The 19,848-nt window shown below is 40.7% G+C and overlaps 1 protein-coding gene across 5 annotated transcripts in view; it reads right to left on the bottom strand.

The window, feature by feature from the left end:
* cdon (cell adhesion associated, oncogene regulated) overlaps positions 1 to 19,848 on the bottom strand; it is a 151,421-nt gene that overhangs the window by 28,463 nt on the left and 103,110 nt on the right. For 4 of the 5 annotated variants that reach the window (XM_078426989.1, XM_078426990.1, XM_078426988.1 and 1 more), the window contains exons 6-10: positions 19,289 to 19,576; positions 18,917 to 19,186; positions 16,946 to 17,299; positions 4,273 to 4,583; positions 2,891 to 3,065 (exon numbers count right to left, since the gene is read on the bottom strand). In XM_078426989.1, coding sequence (XP_078283115.1) covers positions 2,891 to 3,065; positions 4,273 to 4,583; positions 16,946 to 17,299; positions 18,917 to 19,186; positions 19,289 to 19,576 — 1,398 coding nt within the window. The remainder of the gene's footprint in view (positions 1 to 2,890; positions 3,066 to 4,272; positions 4,584 to 16,945; positions 17,300 to 18,916; positions 19,187 to 19,288; positions 19,577 to 19,848) is intronic. The other variant, XM_078426992.1, reaches the window with a different exon arrangement.

Here is a 19,848-nt window from a genome sequence, read left to right as displayed (position 1 = left end):
TTTAAGTACTATCCTTTTTCTTTTAATTAAAAAATATAATACCCCAAATGCATTTCCAAAATGCTGTGGGGGCAAAAGTGTTTCAAGGATACTAGCAACTCACGAACAGATGTTGGGGCATGATTGAGAAACAAAGATTTTATTGCCTCTTTAAATTTATAAATGCTCTTTAAACAAGTCAAGTTTATTGTCATATGAACGAGTACTGATGCACAAAATGTATTAATGCCACTGACATTTAACACTAGTTAAGAGATAACCCATCAGGAAAGAAATCCACATGGACAGCAAATTTGGAGGTGATGTCACCAATCAGAGGATGAATTATAAGAGCTGGGAGCTTATCGTACAATTGTACAAGTTATTAGGTAGTGTAGATGGGCGATTGCATGCAATAGCCCATCTACAGGTAGGCCACAGATGGATTCCAGTGTCTGGCTCTGGTCACCAGAATACTGGAGAAGGCAAAGAGATTGAAATATTGAAGACAGACAGAAGAAGTTGGAGTAACTCTTCAGACTGTCTGAAGAGTCTTAAGAAGAGTCTTGACCCAAAACGTCACCTATTCCTTTTCTCCAGAGATGCTGCCTGACCCGCTGAGTCACTCCAGCCTTTTTTTTTGTCTATCTTTAGTTTAAACCAGCATCTACAGTTCCTTCCTACACATTTACTCATATGTTGTCTGAGATGGAGCATTTCAACCACGAGGCCAATGAGTTTGCTTTCACACCAGATAAATCTGATGGGCAAACTGATTGAGGTACACAAAATTAGGAGTGTGCAGAGTTTTCCTCTTAGCAGGAATGTCTATGACCTGTGGGCATGGCTTTAAAGTAAATTGGTAGGAAATATAGGGAAACCAAAAAAGATTTTTTTCACCTTGCGCGAGACTAAAATCTGGAATGCATTGCCTGAGGGAGTGGAGAAAGGAGGTGCTCTTATCAGATTTAACTATTTAGATGAGCACATGAAATGCCATGGGACAAAGATATGGGAGTCATGGAAACAGGATTAGGGGGTAATCAATGGATTGCATGGACATGTTGGGCCAAAGGGCCTGTTTCCATGATATATTACTTTATTGTCCTGTGTTGTATCCACACAAATTGGGTTAATACTGTGTTCAAAACACTGATTTTTTTTTTGATTAGTAGCATCTGAGATCTTGCCATCATTAAAACAATATCAGGTGGTAAATCAACACCAAAACTGCAAAGAAACAGCATCTAAAAGCTAAAATCTACAGACTACATGCAACAGCATTCGTGTATGCTCTGCAAATGGGGTGTTAACAAACTTTGTCTTTGTAAGCCATAGACATAACCTGGCAGTGAAACAATAAACTCCAAAGATTACATACTTCTGAATTTACACTCAATAAATTAATACACCCTGCAGTCCACCATTTTATGGTGGTCTCAATAGTTCACTGGTACTCTGATAAATATAGTCGAGTCAACAAAGGCTAAATATATATATTTAAAGGATTTAATGATAAAAAATAAATTTCAAATCATCAACTTCAATAATTCTAACAGAATCAAGCAGCACATTAAGAAAAATGGGAAAATTAGGCACAGCTCCCTGAGTTTTGAAGATTGGACACTATTGTTCCATGAAGTTTTCGCCCAAAAGTAACCTTAATGTGTGGATGAGAGTGTTTCTGTTGTGAGTGCTGCTGTTTATAAGCAACAAATCTATTAAATTGATAAGAATAAATTGATATATTATAGTGAATTATGCAGTGTCAAATGGAGGAGATTGTAGCTTGAAATCCAGGTCACCATGTTTCAAATTGTTCCTGTTCACCCATTTTGTTTTAGGTCGAGTCTATGAATCGCAGTCTACCCAGATTCACATTTAGCCAGATCTTAATTTAGAATTGTGGAGCAGCTGACTGATACCAGCCTCTTCCATCATGACAGCTGAGATTTTTGTGCAGTTATCAGAAAATAATGTTTTGATTTCCGTTGGAAAAATACTGCTTCTTATCTTTTTCATCTCTAGAACATCCTTTGGCATCGCACCCATGTGGTTATTCTCCACATGTCCAAACAGCGAGAGCTGGCAGAGAATATGACCGTAAGGGACATCTAAAAGAAACCCAATCCTATCCTCGTTCAACAATAAAGCAACTGGTTTAAAAAAAAAAATCAATGATGGCAATCAGAGGATTCAGGATGATTCTTTTTAAAATCAGTTGCAGAAATCAATTTTAGTAACTTCAATAGTGCTTTATTTGTTACATGTGCAACTGCAGAGTGAAATTCTTTTTGCATATATTACACATGCGGGCACCACCATTTTTGTGGGCATTATTCAAAGTGCAAAGTCCAGGCGTGCTCGATGTACTGGAGCAGTTCCCACAAACTGACGTTCCTCTCCTCTCCTGTCACTGATATAGATGAGATCAATGGACATGATCTTGAGACTTATCTTATATGTGTGTCCCTTAATCATGCTATATAAAACATTTATCGTCGCTTTTCTAACAAGAATATCCATACAAAATCAATTGCTACGAATGCAACCTAAGTAAAAATAACTTTTCATAGCCTCAGAATTAAATGGTGCTCTTTTAGAATGGAGGTGAGGAGGAACTTCTTTAATCAGAGGGTAATGAACCTGTGGAACTGGCAATGAGCCACTGAGGGCTGTGGAGGCCAGGTCAGTGGACATTTTTAAGGCAGATAGACATATTCTTCATTAGAATGTATGCCACGGGTTATGGGGAGAAGGTAGGAAAATGGGATTAGGAGGCAGAGATCAGCCATGATTGAATGTCGGAGTAGACTCGATGGGCCGAATGGCCTAATTCTACTCCTATAACTTGTGAACGTGCGAACTTGTCAGTCAATGTATTAGTGTAATTTTTTACTTTAAAGCATACCCTTGCCAGTTCGGAATGTCAGCATAGCTGGCTGACCTTCACCAGTAGCACTTCGTGCAACCATTAGCACTTCATATAAGCTGGAGGACTCAAGCTCGCCGAGTGGCAGTTCATTTTCACTACCAGGAACCCGGATGGTGTGCCAACGTCCCAACATATTACCGCTGTTGTCAAGCTGCAATGGAAATAAGAAATTAGGCAATGCGCTTACATAGGGATCCGCAGTTCCATTTGACTTTGTCTGACTTTCCTGCATTATATCCTCCTGTTGTACTGAAAAAGACACGTGTCTAGGATTCATGTAGGCCAAGATATCAATGCAATGCAACTAACTAAGTAAGCTAGACATCTTAAAGGATTCTGCTGATTTGATCCAGAACAGAAAAATTGCTACTACAGTATTCTTTTTTCTTGGATTAGAGCAAGCCATTAATAATGACAGTGAGAAGTAATAACCAGATTTTAAATACGAGGGTTGAAAATAAAGGTGGGTGACAGCTATAAAGCTGGAGAAGGTCAGAAAGAAAGTAGGTCAATGCTACAGAGAGATATTTGAAAGCAATAGATAGCCACTGTAAAACGTATGGAATGAGATCTGATCAGTGGAAGGTCTACTAAGACAAATGTAGATCTGGCACTGCTGCATAAACATTAATATTCTTGCATTGATGGGTTAATGTACAGGTTCTTCTCAGTATTGTGCATACATACAAGTTGACGCATAGATACCCTTCTCTGTTCTGTCAGTTCAACCCTCACCAATTCTCCTCTCAACTGCTCTTGCCTCAACCCTTGCTATCCTTGCCTCTTAAAATAAACTCTGCTCTCTCCCCATCCTGTGGGCACCTGCCCCCACAAGCAGCTAGGGTCTGCCCGTCCCCACTCACCCCCACCCACCCCAACAGTGGCTGAGTTCTGGTCCTCACTATGAACTGACCGTGGCCTAGCTCTCAGATTCCACCCCTTCGTCCTCCCCCACCCCCCCCCCCCCCCCCAAAAGTTCTTGCTGCTGATTTGGAGGTGTTCTACCGAATAATTTACTGAGAGCCAATGGTTCAGACAGTAGCTGGTGAGTGCAGCGACCGCTGGCAGCCTTCTAAATATAATTGCATTTATAATGCAGTGTGTGATTTGCAAGGTGTAAAATAACAGGAAATGGCTCGGGATTGTGTGACGGGATTTTGCCATTTACCGCTCCATTTTAGGCTTGTCTGAGCAATGTCATTAATGAAATATACACAGACAAGGAAAGGGATTGAACATTTTAACTTTTACAACCATCGCACAAAAGAGACATCCATCCCAATAGTCAACCATGGACTTTGAGTCTGAGCTTCAAGAATTTTCTCCTTAGATACAGTTACGTGTCAACAACATCATACCTTGCGATACTTGACGAAGTAGGCGTTGATGGGTGAGCCGCCATCTTTCCCCGCTCTCCAAATCAGATCGTAACTGTCTGGGTTAGTGGTGTACGGAGCGCTGAGAATGATGGGGGCATCGGGTGGAGAGGCAACGTTCGTCCTCTGTGTCGCCTTCGGGGCAACAATCTCCTCTGTCGGCTGCTTTTGCCGGGGCACAATGTCGTGGTTATAACCATAGTCTATGCTTTCATCACTCTGAACAATATCGGAGCCTCTTGCTGCTATTGTGGACTCGAGGTCATCAACCCCGGCCTTTGTTTCAACTGAAACTAATGGGGAAAGAAAATAAAAATATGTTGTAATTATTCTCAAAATTATAGACACTTTTGTCAAGTGAAAGAATGCTGACTACTTAACATTCTTTATCTTTCCACCATCCCCTGCACATTTAAATTCCAATAGTCCCAAGTAGTGAGATTGCTATTCAGAGCCAGAGGAAACATACACCCTGGTCCCCAGATGTTCTTCTCACCACCTCTTGCAAGAAAACCAAGGAAAACTATCAACATTTCTCATTTAATTGAAGCCAGACTATGTTTGCTCTCGTTTATTTATTTAGGATACCACAGGCAGCAGCAGGATAGGGGAGGATGGGCCGCACTTGTTGAAACTGGCAAGTCTCTCAATAACAAAGAAGCTATCAATTCCAAGAGGCTGCCAGCACCTCTCAGCTGATCTCTTAAGTGTTTATCCTTGAACATCCAGTTGCAATCATTTAACCCCGGAGGTGCTGGCTTGGAGCCTTTGCCTGGGATGTATTTACTATGCCAAAGGATGCAATAAAACAAGTTGTTTGTAGTACTAAACTGCAATGAAGACTAGGCAGTCGGAACTGAGATATGCTGATGACTCTTTAGATATCAGGACGTCCTTAATGAGCATTTCAAGAGATTTTCAGAAAACAAGACAATGTCAGTCTCCATTTTATATTATCCTTGTTTCACTATAATGTTGATTTACACCCAGAGTTCATGTTCAGCAGCTGACTAATGCAAGAGAATGTGCAAACTGGCCACTGCTTTTCAAATAGTACAATGCATCAAAAGTATGTACATCATAAGTATATGGGGAGGCATGTGAGAAAGCAGCAGTGAGCTGCCTCACAGCTCCAGAGAATTAAATTCCAACCCAACCTCGGGTGTTTCCTGCGTCTTGTTTCAACATTCCCTCAGTGACTGTGCGAGTTTCCTCTGGGTGCTCCATTATCCCACATGTGCTGCAGATTAATGGGCAAGTGTAGACTTCCCCATCGTGCATGTTAATAGAAAAAACAGAATCAAAAGCAAGCTGATGGCCATATGAGAGAGAAGTTTCATGAAAACCAGGAAAGGAGACGAATGGAACTAATCGGATTGCTGCCCTCAAAGCCAGCATTGGTATTGGTTTATCATTGTCAAGTGTACAGAGATAGTGTGACAAGCTTTTGTTTGGGTGCTATTCATTCAAATCAAACCATCACACGAGTCCAATCAAACCATACACAAGTATAATAGGTAGTGTAAAAAGAAAAATATGAGTGTGCAGAATCTAGTGTAACAGCATTATAGTTGCAGAGGAAAAGTCCAATGTCTGCAATGAGATAGAATGGAAGTTCAGGACTAGACCCTAGATCATGATAACAGTGGGGAAGAAGCTGCTCCTGATTCTGGTCGTCTGTGGTTTCAAGCTTTTGTATATGCTGTTAAAGGGAGAGAGGAGAAGTGGAGGGGGTGGAAAAGGTCTTTGATTCGAAGTGACAGTGCCTAGATTATCAGGAGCAATAAAATTGTAATTTATTTACTTAAATAAGGAAGTGCTTTATTTGCATCACAGAACATTAAAATTATTTACCTATTGAAACCTTGTTACTGTCTGGAACAATCAACTCAATGGTACACTGCAGCAAGGAAACAATTAGATTCTAACTGGTCACAATATGTGCAAACATGGATAGACTAAAAAAAAGGTAATTCCCCAATATACATATTCAATTTAAATAGTTTTTTTTTGGAGTTTTCTGAAACTCTACAGGTTTTGGTATTGAATCAACTTTTGGAATGTTTGGTTCTAGATTTGAAAGAAGGTACTGGAAGCTTGCTTGAACTTCTAGAAGCCTGAACTGGATTAACTTCAGTCTCTGTTTTCCCTCTCTATCCCCTCCCCCTTCCCAGTTCTCCCACGTCTTCCTGTCTCCGACTACATCCTATCTTTGTCCCGCCCCCTCCCGACACCAGTCTGAAGTAGGGTCTCGACCCAAAACTTCACCAATTCCTTCTCTCCCGAGATACTGCCGGTCCCGCTGAGTTGCTCCATCATTATGTGTCTACCTTCGATCTTAACCAGCATCTGCAGGTTAAACTGGATTCCAACTGGATTCTGAAAACTTCATAACCAAAGGGTCAATATCTCGGAGCAAATCACTGAGTTAAACATCATCAAGAAGGTCTCCTGCATCCATGCAGAACTCACTGATTTCATTAACTTTACTAACAACTTCCACCATGTTCCACCATGAACCTCAAATTCACTTGGATTATCTTTGACACCTCTCTCCCCATACTCGATCTCTGAGTCAATCACATGGGACTGCCATAAAAGAGCTGCCTAACCCATCGAGTTCCTCCAGTCTTTTGATTTTTGGTCAAGATTTTAGCATTTGCAGTTTCTTGAGGTGCAATAACTAGTCTTGATTCAACGTTATCAGAAAGCCTTTTAACAATATGAACACTTCATGTTGTTATTAATTTCATCCAGATATTTCATAATTCTGCGAACATCCACTATGGTTCCTACCTACCACTTGTTCACTTGGGAGCTCATCCTGATAGGTTTAACCAATAATACAATTGCTTACCAACGATTACAGTCCAAATGTTTTCAAGAGAGTTAGATTTAGCTCTTAGGGCTAAATGAATCAAGGGATATGGGGAAAAAGCAGGAACGGGGTACTGATTTTAGATGATCAGCCATGATCATATTGAATAGCAGTGCTGGCACAAAGGGCCAAATGGCCTAGTCCGGCACCTATTTCTAACCAAGCCAATAAATAGTTTTTTTTCTGACTGCTTTCATAGCCACTATTCCCATCTGTTCAGATTAAAGTTGTGCAAAAATCCTTTCTCTCAAAAAGTAGTAGTTATTATTGCTCTATGAATCCACTATATATACCTCCTCTATTCCCACGATGGCACAACGGAGTAACTGAGAGGTTTTAATACCTCATCTATACTAGCCAAGTTCGGTTCACCCCGTCAATGAGTGTTTAAAACTTTGACTTTGCGGCTTTCGTCTGCAATCTTTGCGGCTTTCGTCTGCAATTTCAGACATAATTACTGGAAAGTTCCATAGACCACATTTAAACCATAGTTCACATTTTCACACTTCCGAGTTTGCGTGCAGTTACTGCAACACACATTCTATACTCAGCAGGCATCTCTGATATGGAACCTACCATTTCCAGTGGTAATCCTGGCATTTATTTCTCCATTTGATGAGGCTACATTTGGAGTACTGTGTTCAATTTGTCACCCTCCTAATGGAAGGATGTTGTTATGCTGGAAAAAGTACAGGAAAAATTTAAAGATGTTGCCAGGACCTGAGGGTCTGTGCTATAGGCACAAGCTGGGCAGGCTAGGACTTTATTCCTTGTAATGCAGGAGGCAGAGGGGTGATCTTATGTGGGTGTATAAGATCATGAGGGGAATATAGGGTGAGTGCACAGAGTCGTTTACTTGGAGTAAGGGAATCAAGAACCAGAGGACATAAGTTTAAGGTGAGAGGGGAAAGATTTAATACGGACCAGAGGGGCAATGTTTTTACACAGAGGGTGATAGGTTTCAGAATCAGAATAACCTTTATTGTCATCCAAAAAAACAAGTCTTTTGGACGAAATTCCATTACCCACAGGCAACAATAAGAGCAATAAAAATAAGCAATTACACACACAATCACAAACCAACACAAAACAAAAAAAAGAAACATCCATCACAGTGAGTCTCCTCCAGTCACCTCCTCACTGTGATGGAAGGCCAGAATGTCTTTTCTCTTCCTCTGCCGTCTTCTCCCGCGGTCAAGCTGTTGAACTTGCCACGTCGGGGCGGTCGTGGCTCCTGACATTGAAGCCCACGCCGGGCGGAAAAAAATCCCGCGGCCTATTTCAGGACGCGCCGGACGGTGAAAGGTCCGCAGCGGGCCGACCCAAGCCCCGTGATTCGGGGCGGGCGAAGACGCTGCCGGAACTCCCGATGTCGGCCCCTACCTAGGGGGCTGCGAGCTTCCGATATCCACGCGGCCCACGGCCGAAGCCTCCGAAGGCGAGTCGCAGCCACACTCGCAGCGCCACCACAGCCTCTGAAGGTAGCCAGCTCCACAGATGGTAAGTCCGGTCTGCGGGCTCTGCGAACCAGAGCCCAGGTGGTCCCAGCTGGAGGCCGCCAGCTCTAGGTGTTTGGCCGATGGTAGGCCGCAGCGGGAACGAAGACACCACCCAGAAAAAAAGGCCGCGTCACCGTTCGGAAGAGACAATTTTACAGTCCCCCCACCCCACACATAGTACACAACCACAAAAAACACTACATCTAAACACTACAATTAAGACAAAAAACACAAAAGGCAAACGGACTGCAGGTGAGCCGCAGCTGCTGCACAGCGCCACCACCTCCTCTCCTGCTTTATGTAACATGTTGCCAGAGGATGTAGTTGAGGCAGACAATATAACATCATTTAAAAGACATTTGGACCGGTACATGCATATGAAAGGTTTACAGGGATATGTATCAAACCTGGGCAAGTGTCACAAGCCTATTCAGCTCAAGTGCAGTATCATAATGGACACAGACACAAAATGCTGGAGTAACTCAGCGGGACAGGCAGCATCTCTGGAGAGAAGGAATGGGTGACGTTTCGGGTCGAGATCCTTCTTCATAACGAACACAATCTTTCATTCCACTTTTAGGCTTTTTTTGCCCTTTTTGCATAATTAATGCCCTCTACATTTTTACTCACTAATTGTAGGTCATTGTCATTAACATTAAAACCAAGGTACATAACTTTTTGTTGCAAGAATGTACAAATCTTTGGGCTTTTACTTCACACTGATTGCCTGAACAGTTCCTCTAAAATCGTACGGTTTTTCTTTTGTATACACAACAATCGATAGGTCATCTTCCAACTCTTTCATAACCATCACCTTCCCTTTCATTTTTTCCCCCAACGTACCAACACTAGGGGGATTATCTACATTAGGCAGTTAATGTATCAGCACGTCCTTGGGATGTTGGAGGAAACCAGACAACTCAAGAAAACTAGGCAGTCATAGAGAAAACATAGATCTAGGTTCTTGCATCTATGAAACAGCAGCCTTACTGCTGCACGATCGCAATACAAATACCAATAGGTAATGTTAACCAACCTTGTTAAAGATTCAATTGCACAGGCATGGATTTGGTACTCTTTTGTAAATATATTTAATCCTATAAACTCCTCGTTCAAGACTTGTGAAATGAGGAGCCGGTATTATTCCCACTCTCACCCCTCCTGTTGTGTCAGTGAGGCCCAATGCCAGCTTGACCAAGAGCAAGTCTTCTTCCACCGTGGCTAGTTGTAACCTTCAGGACTCTATTCCGAATACTACAACTTCAGGTGACTTGATTTCTCAGTCTGTATCAGTCATCTATTTGTAATATTAATCATTGAGTCATACAGCATGGAAACAGGCCCTTCGCCCAACTCGTCCATGCCAACCAAGATGCCTAATCTAGTTCTATTACCTGCTTTTGGCCCATATCCCTCTAAACCTTTCCTATCCATGTACCTGTTCAAGTGTCGTTTAGTTCCCCTCTCACCTTATATTTACATTAAAAGGAAAAAGGCACACTGGACTCTTTCTCCTCTCACCTCATGAGGCAAGAGGGGAAGAGAGTTCAGCATGCATTTTTCCTTCCCTTTTTTGCTTTCTCTGCAATTGTAGGACATGCCCAGCCTGACCTGCTGAGCTGTCCTCCTGCCCTGCGGCTCCCAATTCTCTCTGTCTAGGTTCTTTTGTCTACGTTTCCACCCTCTAACTGCTCTCAATCATCTGTGCCATTAATCTGGAAAGAGTGCAGAGATTTACAAAGATGTTGCAACAACTCGAGGACCTGAGTCATAGGGACAGAAGGGGCAGACTAGGACATTATTCCTTGGAGTGCAGAAGGCCGAGGGGTGATTTTATAGAGGTCTATAACATCACAAGGAGAATAAATGGGATGAATGCAGTCATTTTCATAGGGTAGGGGGGGTTTAGAACTAGTGGGCACTTGTTTAAGGCTATAGGGGAAAGATTTAATAGGAATCTGTGGGACAATATTTTCACACAGAGGATGGTGGGTATATAAAGGAGCTGCCAGAGGAGGTAGTTGTGGGAGGTACAATAATAACATTTAAAAGACACTTGGATAGGAAAGCTTTAGAGAGATACGGGCTAAATGCCAACAAATGGAACTAGCTCAAAGGGACATTGGTCATCATGGACAAGTTGGGCCAAAGGGCCTGATTAAATTTGGTGTGTGCAATAGTTCAGTCACTATTGCTGCCCCTTGCCATTGTGACTTGGAATGCTACGAACTTGTAGTCACACAGACACTGGAATCTACTCAAGCATTCACTGGAGAACATCATGACAATCAATTTTAGTCCAATAAACTCAACTGGAACTTGCTACAAAGGAGCTATGAATTATTTACGAATTTATAAAGGAAATTTACCACCCTCATAGTCCATCACTAATGCATCAAGATGCCGATAACGAAAAAACATGTGGTTTATTTGCAAGGCAGCACATATAAATTATTTACATTGAAACTTGAAGCAAGCAGAATTAATTTTCTAGGCTGCGACAACTCTACTGCTATAAAGAAGGCATGCCCCACACAAGTCTCCTTCCTCTTCAAAGGGATCACTAAATTAACATACACCTGAATGTAGAGAGAACATGTTTGCATAACTTTAAAATTCTGAGGTTGTTGGGGTTACACATTCCACTTTTTTCATTCATAATAATAATAATAATATTCATTTATTGTCATTGCAACGAGTACAACGAAATTAAAAAAAATAGCCAATCCTGACGGTGCGTACAAACATATATGCAATAAATGCAAAAACAAATAAATACATAAATACAATTAAATACAATTATATTAAGTACAAGATTTTTTAACGGTGTTGCCTAGTGCAAAGGTAGTGTTCAGTTCTCGTATGGCCCTGGGGTAAAAACTGTTCTTAAGTCTGTTTGTTCGGGATTTGATCGACCTGAAACGTCGACCAGAGGGCAGATGAACAAACAGACGGTGGCCGGGGTGGGATGGATCTTTTATTATTTTGCCTGCTCTACTGAGGCAGCGTAGGCTGAACAGGTGCTCCAGGGAGGGCAGTGAGCAGCCGATGATCTTCTGGGCCGTCGTGATGACCCTCTGAAGGGCCTTCCTGTCCTTTTCTGAGCAGCTGGCATACCATGTGGTTATACAGTATGCCAGCACACTCTCGATGGAGCAGCGATAGAAGGACAACATGAGCTTCTCCTGCAGGTTGGTTTTCCTGAGGATCCTCAGGAAGTGGAGTCTCTGCTGTGCCTTCTTTACTGTGGTGATGGTGTTGGTAGACCAGGTAAGATCCTCTGCGATGTGCGTACCCAGGAACCTGAAAGCTGGTACCCTTTCCACACAGACCCCATTGATGTAGAGTGGGTCGTAATCTCCACTGGTTTTTCTAAAGTCAATTATAAGTTCCTTTGTTTTGGAGGAGTTCAGGACCAGATTGTTCACTGAACAAGGTATAGGATTAAATTCCTTGTGGATAAACATCCCTCTAAACCATTATATAGTCATAGGAGCATAATAGATTATATCCATCCGGTGACACCATTCTGGGTTTGTTCAATGACAGCTTAAAGCTGCATCACCTAAGAACATAATAAATAGAAGTGACTCATCCATCCAGCCTTTTGAGGCTGCACTGTGAATTAGCATGACTGATCATCTACCTTATCTCCATCAACCAGTGCTCTCTCCATACCTCTTGATTCTCTTCATATTCAAAATCCTACTGATCTGTTTTGAATATATCAAATGACTGGACATGGGTGTGGAGAATTCCACAAAGATTCATAGTTCCTAAATAGGATGAAAAATCACTTAATCTCAGCTTTGGAACCCTTTTTGGAGATAGAAATATTGTCGTAGTGGATTTGATTGTACTGACTATGAAATTTCTGGGAATTACACACAAGGTACAGTCTACACAATCTGTCCCTACAGTAATATTTCCTGCTACTTCTAAGGAAGGCATTTTCCTCCTAAGATTCTCCATACAGTTTTTTTTGGCCCACATATGAGAGAAATTCCTTTGAATTCCAATATTTCCCAGACATTGCTCTTTCCAAAAAAATATTCCATTTTTTAAAAACTTTATCTGTCCGCCTTCTCTCCATTAAATCTACTTCTTGCATCCTTGCTTATTCAGTTAACCTTACATATCCTTTTGTGTGCCCAAGAACAACTATTTTTCTCTCGTCTGGATCACTTGTTTGTAATTAAACTGCAATATTAAACTACAAATAGCTGAGGTTGAAAAACGCAAAAACTGCACATCTAAAAATAACCTGTTTTCTTTCCAATAACCAATTCTCCATCACACTGTTACCACCCAATCCCATGAGGTCCTAATTTTCAGCATTTACTTATGGCACCCTGATCAACTACTTCTTAAAAATCATTGGAAAACATTGACTAATTCCTTCTCATTCATCCTGTTACCTAAATCCACAAAATAAAAACAAAATTGTTCAATATAATTTCTCTTTCATAAATCTGTGTTGACTTTGTCTAAATATGTGACTTTAAGTACTCTTCAACTAGAAAATAGGACATTGAAGCAAGAACAGAGTATATGGCCCCTCACACACTCACTTCACCATTCAATACATCTATGGATGATCTTTTACCTTGATATTTACTAGTACTTCCTCACCATTCCTTGATTTCCTTCAAAATTTTATGGCCCCAATAATCCACCATTTTCCATACCAGTGATACGAGGTTACCCAAGCTGTAATTTCCCATTTTCACTCCCCTCTTTTCTCTGATAGTGGAATCATCTATGTTGCAATTCAACCTCCAAACCCATTTTAAAATATGGAAAGTCTGGAACATGCACAATAATATACCTGTCTTTATGGCTATCTCTTTTTAAGCTCTAATGTAAATGCTTGGAGCGATCAAACCTAATTTCTCCACTGCCTCATCTTTGCCACTACTAATTTCTCAGTTGGCAAAAATTAAAAAAAAACAAATAAAATAAATTAGAAAAACTCATTGGGTCAGGAAGCACTAGTTGAAGATATAAAACAGTAATTCCATTTCTGTTTGTAAAAGGCAAAGTCTTTTTTTTGTATTGCCTCTGCTATTCCTTTATCCCCTGTAAAGTTCCTCCTGTCTCTGCCTATCGGAGACAATGTTTGCATTTGGCAAGCTATTTTTAGTAACTACATCAACTTTGAATCCACTTTTATATTTCTTGCACGTGATTCAATTTTATTTCTCTCGATTTCTTGATCAACTTTTGCTACACCTGAAAATTAACCCAATCCCTACACTTTATCTCTTTTCTAGCATTTTTTCAATACCCTCATTAACTATTCTTTCTAACCTCTTTTCGAATTAGATTGTTTCTTCCAATGCAATGTAAGCTTTATACTCCTCAAAAAATGCAACTTGATATATTTATTTGTATGCTTTAAACAAAAATTACCTACCCAACTGTCAGACAACTCATCCATAAGATCTATGTAGTTTGCATTGCCCTGAGTAGAAACAAGGAATTGCAGATGCTGGTTCACAAAAAAAGACACAAAGTGCTGGAATAACTCAGCAGGTCAGACAGCATCTCTGGAGAACATGGATAGATGATGTGCAGATGCAGTTCTGAACCTTTTAGTGTCCAGTTTCCTTCCCCCTGACTCTGAAGAAGGGCTTCGACCAGAAACATCACCTATTGCCTGACCCGCTGATTTACTCCAGGATTTTGTCTTCACGGATATGTGATGTTTTGGGTCGGGAACCTTTTTCAGATTGATTTGGGGGGGGGGGGGGGGGGATTGCAGTTAGATTGCAGATGGGATAGACCCTTCCAGCTTACTTTCACCACATTCCCACCCCCCTCCCAGAGTCTGAAGAAGGGTCCCGACCCAAAACATCACCTACCCATGTTCTCAAGAGATGCTGTCTGACCCACTGAGTTACTCCAGCATTTTGTGTCTTGCATTAGCTTTGAAATGAATGCAAAATTCCATAAGGTCAATTACTTTAACAGAGGCCCCCTTCCAATAGGGTCATTATGTATAACTGCAGTCCTGGAGCTAAGATAGCCCATTTCCTGATTGGCAGACTGATCTAAAAACCTATATTTGTTGCATTTCATGAACTTGCTCTCCAATATGCAAGATTCAAATTTTACACTGGGAAATTGACACTGGAAATATTAATATGATGTATCCATTAGTACTGTAAGTTCAATTCCACAATAATGGTCATTGAGGCTCTTTGAAGCTTGCAAGAAAAATAAGTTACTGAAGCAATAATGTCTGGTCCATCATTTCACAGTGCTTCCACTAATTGTACCAGCATTCTTTTGCATCATATAAAAATGTGCCCTCTACACACAATCAAAGGTTGCAAGAGGGAGGGGGTGGGGGATGGAGGAGGTTAATCGCATCTTTAATAGACACTGGATGATCTTTTATTGAAATTTTTATATACAGTCTTGAGCTATAGAAAATGATTTTCATTATTAAGGAAGCTATGAATTAAGTACCATTGTTATTCAGCCTTTCAGCGTTAGCATCGTCTGATATTAAAATAGAGAACAATCAATTTGTGTAAAGTAAACCAAACTGTTAAATTTCTCAGCTAAAGAGTTGAGCTAGCGCGGGCCGCAGCATTAATATATGGGGATGTGGGGGTTGGGAATGGATAGTCAGCACCATACAAATGCACACCAGAACTGCTGACAATTCATCCACAAGATCACGTTCCAATTTTGAAAGGATAAAAGCCCTCTCCCATCAAAACTCTGGTCTGGTGGGTGGGAAATTGGGAATGACAACCCTGGAATGACAGCAGTCTCAAAGCTATTACAGGCTTCAACAGTTCAGCTGTCATTTTCAAACTCGTATGATTACAGCAATTGATGCTAGTTAGGAGAGAAAATGAGGCCAGTAACTAAGTGAGTTTATGAGAGGTTTGGACAGACTGACAAGGTCCTGACTTACTTTGGTCTCACTCAGATGAAAAAAAGACCTGCCTTCTCTTCAGTATTCCATTAGAATGGCAATCAGCTTGAAGTATGATCTTGGTAAGGATCATTGAAAAGTGCGTTGAGTGCATAATCACACCCACACTTAGATAACTGAAGCATTCTAAAAGTATTCATTTCCAATCCCCCAATCTCCGTCGCTGCGCCCCTTGTTCTTTTTCTTTTATCTGCACTTTCTCTGTAGTTGTAACAGTATATTTATTCTGCATGGTTTGATTGAAATCATATATGGATGGCTTGTTCTGGATTGCATACAAAACAATGTTTTTTTTACTGTAACTCGGACACATGACAAAAATAAACCAATACCAATACCATCCAATATGGCACAGCGTGCTCCTATTAATTATATTGAGGAAAAAATGGGCGTTTTGACTTTATTCCGAGTTCCATTATGGGAAAAGATCTGCAAAGGAACAGAAACATTCAAGGATGTGCTCAAATGGCCGATAAAGAAATAGTACAACCCCATGTTCAGGAAAATGTGGCGTATGTCTCGATATGGGCCAGAGAGATATATGCTCCAAAGGCAGACAGGTGGGACTAGTATAGATGGGGCATATTGGTCGGTGTGGGCAAGTTGGGCCAAAGGCCTGTTTCCATGCTGTATGACTCTAAGACTACTCATGACGGAGGAGCAACATTAAGGATGGTATCCATGCATCAAGAGTTTTCAGAAGCACCGCGCAAAATCATATCACATCATAAATTAGCCAGCACCTGCTCCAATAGACACCTCCTCCCCTATCTTTGGTTCCCACATAGGCTTCATCAGACACCTCAGAATCCCCAAAACATGTGAAGAAAATGAACCGAGATCCATAAGGACGACATGAAGTGGAGAAGCAAAAGCAGCAGAAGCTTTTTTTAAAAAAGCTGAGTAACGACAGTGTGCTGCAAGCCAATTAGACTATAAATATTTAAAGTGACTAGAATACAGACCATCAGTTTCCTTAGAATCAATGTTTTTTTCGGGAAAGGGTACAATTGAACAAATGTTATTCAGCATTACTTCTTGAGAAGTCTGCAATAGAAGTCAGAATGTTAACTTTTCACCAAGTTACTACAAACAGAAATCTCAGCAATAGGTTCATGTTGGGGGCGGAAAGCTTGGTCCAAAGGGCCTGTTTCCACGCATGAGTCTTATGAGCTGCAAATGTTTCTTTGAGCAACTACTTTTTCTATAACATGTGAATAAAATATAAACAAAGAGACAATGCTTAGAAGACATATCATATCAAATGATCACAATTCTTTGTCAATGTATGATCTGAATGGCCAAAAAACAGAAATTGATGCTTACCAACTGAGAGGAAGGCTTCTGCTTGTACCGAACCCATTTTGTTGGAGGCTTCACAGATGTATTGCCCAGAACTTTCTAATGATGCTGTGCGTATGTAAAGAGAGCTTGATCCAGCTCTAGACACAGTGAGGCGAGGAGTATTGGAGTTTGTACTGCCTGCACCAATTAGTTGAGAATTTCTTGATTTTGACCGAAGAATGTGAGAAGGATGGCTGCTAATCAGTCCGTGACGATCAAACCAGCGGATAATGGGTGTGGGCTGCCCAGTGGCATTGCAAGTTAGTATAACAAAATCTCCTTCAGTCACTCTTACATTGGGGGGTGGAGAGATAATCACAGGCTTTGTGTCTCTATCTGTAAGAAAAATAAACCACGCTGAAATAAATGTTTTTTTCAATTAGCTCAAATTTCATACATTGCCATTGCAACAATAAAATACTACACAGCCCTGTCATTTAACATTACCAAGTTCTTGTTCCTTTATGAGAAAGGAAGATCCCTACCATATCAATTCTAACATTGCCTAATGACAACACATTCACATTCTAGTGGCCGTACTGGGAAACGTATACAAGGAACTTAGTGAAATTCCCCCATCATTCGGTCATCATTAAGTTATCAACACATAGTTATTACATAACACTAAGTTATTGCACTACATTCCAGGAGAGTACAAATAACTAAGCAAAAGCCAATTTCAGCATGGAATCTTTCTGTATAATTTAGTATCATACAAAGTAATGAGAATTTTATGAGTAATTAAGTATACGAGCACGTAAAGATTTTACAAAGCAGGGGCAAAGATTGGTGACATGAAATACAAAAGGAAACAGATGGCAGCAAGAAATGAGAATGTAATTATGGAGCAACGATATCTACTAAGACTTCTGGCGATCATGTTGTAGTTGGAGAGAAGGAAACAAAGAGTATGTTTTTTGAAGGAGGTCTAATAATGGTGATTTAGTTGGAGAAATTGTGCTAGAGAACAGAGCCACACATGATTTGCCAATACTTCTCAAAGAACACAAAGGGACGGCACTGTGGCTGCCTTCCAGCACCAAAGACCCAGGTTCGATCTCGACTACAGATGCTGTCTGTACGGAGTTTGCACGTTCTCCCCATGACTGCGTGGGTTTTCTCCGAGATCTTCGATTTCCTCCCACACTCCAAAGAAGTACAGGTTTGTAGGTTAATTGGCTTGGTATAAATGTAAAATTGTCCCTAGTGTGTGTGTAGGATGGTGTGAATTTGCAGGGATTGTTGATCGGTGTGGACTTGGTGGGCCAAAGGGCCTGTTTCCACGATGTATCTCTAAACCAAACTAAACAATCAATAATTATTTTTAAGTCCAGGAAAGACCGATGTCCAGAACATTTACAGAACTTTTTGGTTCTCATCCCACCAAAATGCAGAACAGACACTGCATTGAGGTACAGTGCAGTACAGGCACCTCGCTTTTTACACAGGGGCTTACATTCCTGAAAAGTAGCACTAATCACAATGCACAAATTAATCATAAACATTTAAATAGGCATAAATTTGAGCATGTTATTCCAACAATACAGCACATAAATTAGGTTTTGGTATTTATTAAACAAGAACATTATTTCAATAATGCATAAATTAAACACACATAAAACACGAGGAGCCTGGATACAATATTGATGTCCATCCACTTTACCAAATTAATGTTCATCATTTTTCTCAATTTCACAGTAAGCACTTAATCCACACATTTTTGGCCAGAGGTGAATGCTACCAAAAGGAACAAACCCAAATTGATGATGTCATGTGTGGCAGCAGAAGCAACAAGACAATGAATTCAGACATTGATCAGATACCTGCTGTTCCATAGTTGTGCTGCTGTACAAACAATCTTCATGAATTCTCATTTTAAAATGTACTATGCAATTTAAACTGAAAATGAGGTTGATATTTGGGGTGGGAAGTCTCCGTTAAAAAGTTGTGTACCTGTTTGTACTATGAGCCTCGCTGATGATTGCATAGACCCGAAGCCATTTTCCACCATACACTGATACATTCCAGCATCCTCTACATTTAGTTCTACAATCTTCACTCTGTTCCCAGAGAGAAAGTGTCGAAGGCCATCTTGGATAATGGCTGCGTTGTGGTACCAAGTGATATTGGGCAAAGGGTTTCCGTGAAAATCACAAGTTAAAATCGCTGTGGATCCCACAGGTAGAGTCAGTTCTTGCAATCCTTTGACTATTGTTGCAGGCTCTACAAGAATAAAAGTTTACATTCAAGTATATTGTTTTTGCAAAGTTTACTGAAAACAGCAGGGCATTCAAAAAGTCTAATTTGGTAAAGAAATTCACTCACCATGAACAATGACTGTGTAGTTTGCAGATACTGGTTCACCCACTCCATTTCCAGCAATACACAAATAACTCCCAGCATCTTTTGCTCCAGCTTGATCAATAACCAGGTTACCGTGAAAGAGTCTTAAGCTTTTGTTCCCAGACACGTTCACACCATTTCTCAGCCATCGAATGTGTGGAGTTGGGAGTCCACTTGCTATGCATTCTAGAATCAGTGGACTGTGCTGAATCACTGTTACATTCCGTGGGACTGTGGGGTAGATGATGTGCGCAGGGTTGGATCCAGAACCTACAGAGGAAGATGGGAGAAATCATGTTATACAATTTAAAGTAATCTCAAAACAGCTGAACCAAAAGTACATGCACATACTAAATGTCACTGTACAATAGACAAGTCAAGTAAAGCAAAATAAACTGCTGATAAGGCAAAATGGCTGTACCAAATGGTGATAGGAGAGATGGAATGAACCAATGAATAGTAAGCCTTGGGCTGCAAAAGAATTGATGACTAAAATAAAACTACTGTGGGGAAAATAAAGTCACATGAAAGTAAGTGAGAAA

This window comes from Rhinoraja longicauda, chromosome 32, assembly GCF_053455715.1.
Source record: "Rhinoraja longicauda isolate Sanriku21f chromosome 32, sRhiLon1.1, whole genome shotgun sequence".
In the NCBI taxonomy this organism is placed as follows: domain Eukaryota; kingdom Metazoa; phylum Chordata; class Chondrichthyes; order Rajiformes; family Arhynchobatidae; genus Rhinoraja; species Rhinoraja longicauda.
The sequence above is the reverse complement of the archived record's forward strand: the minus strand, read 5'-3'. Positions and strand labels throughout refer to the sequence as shown.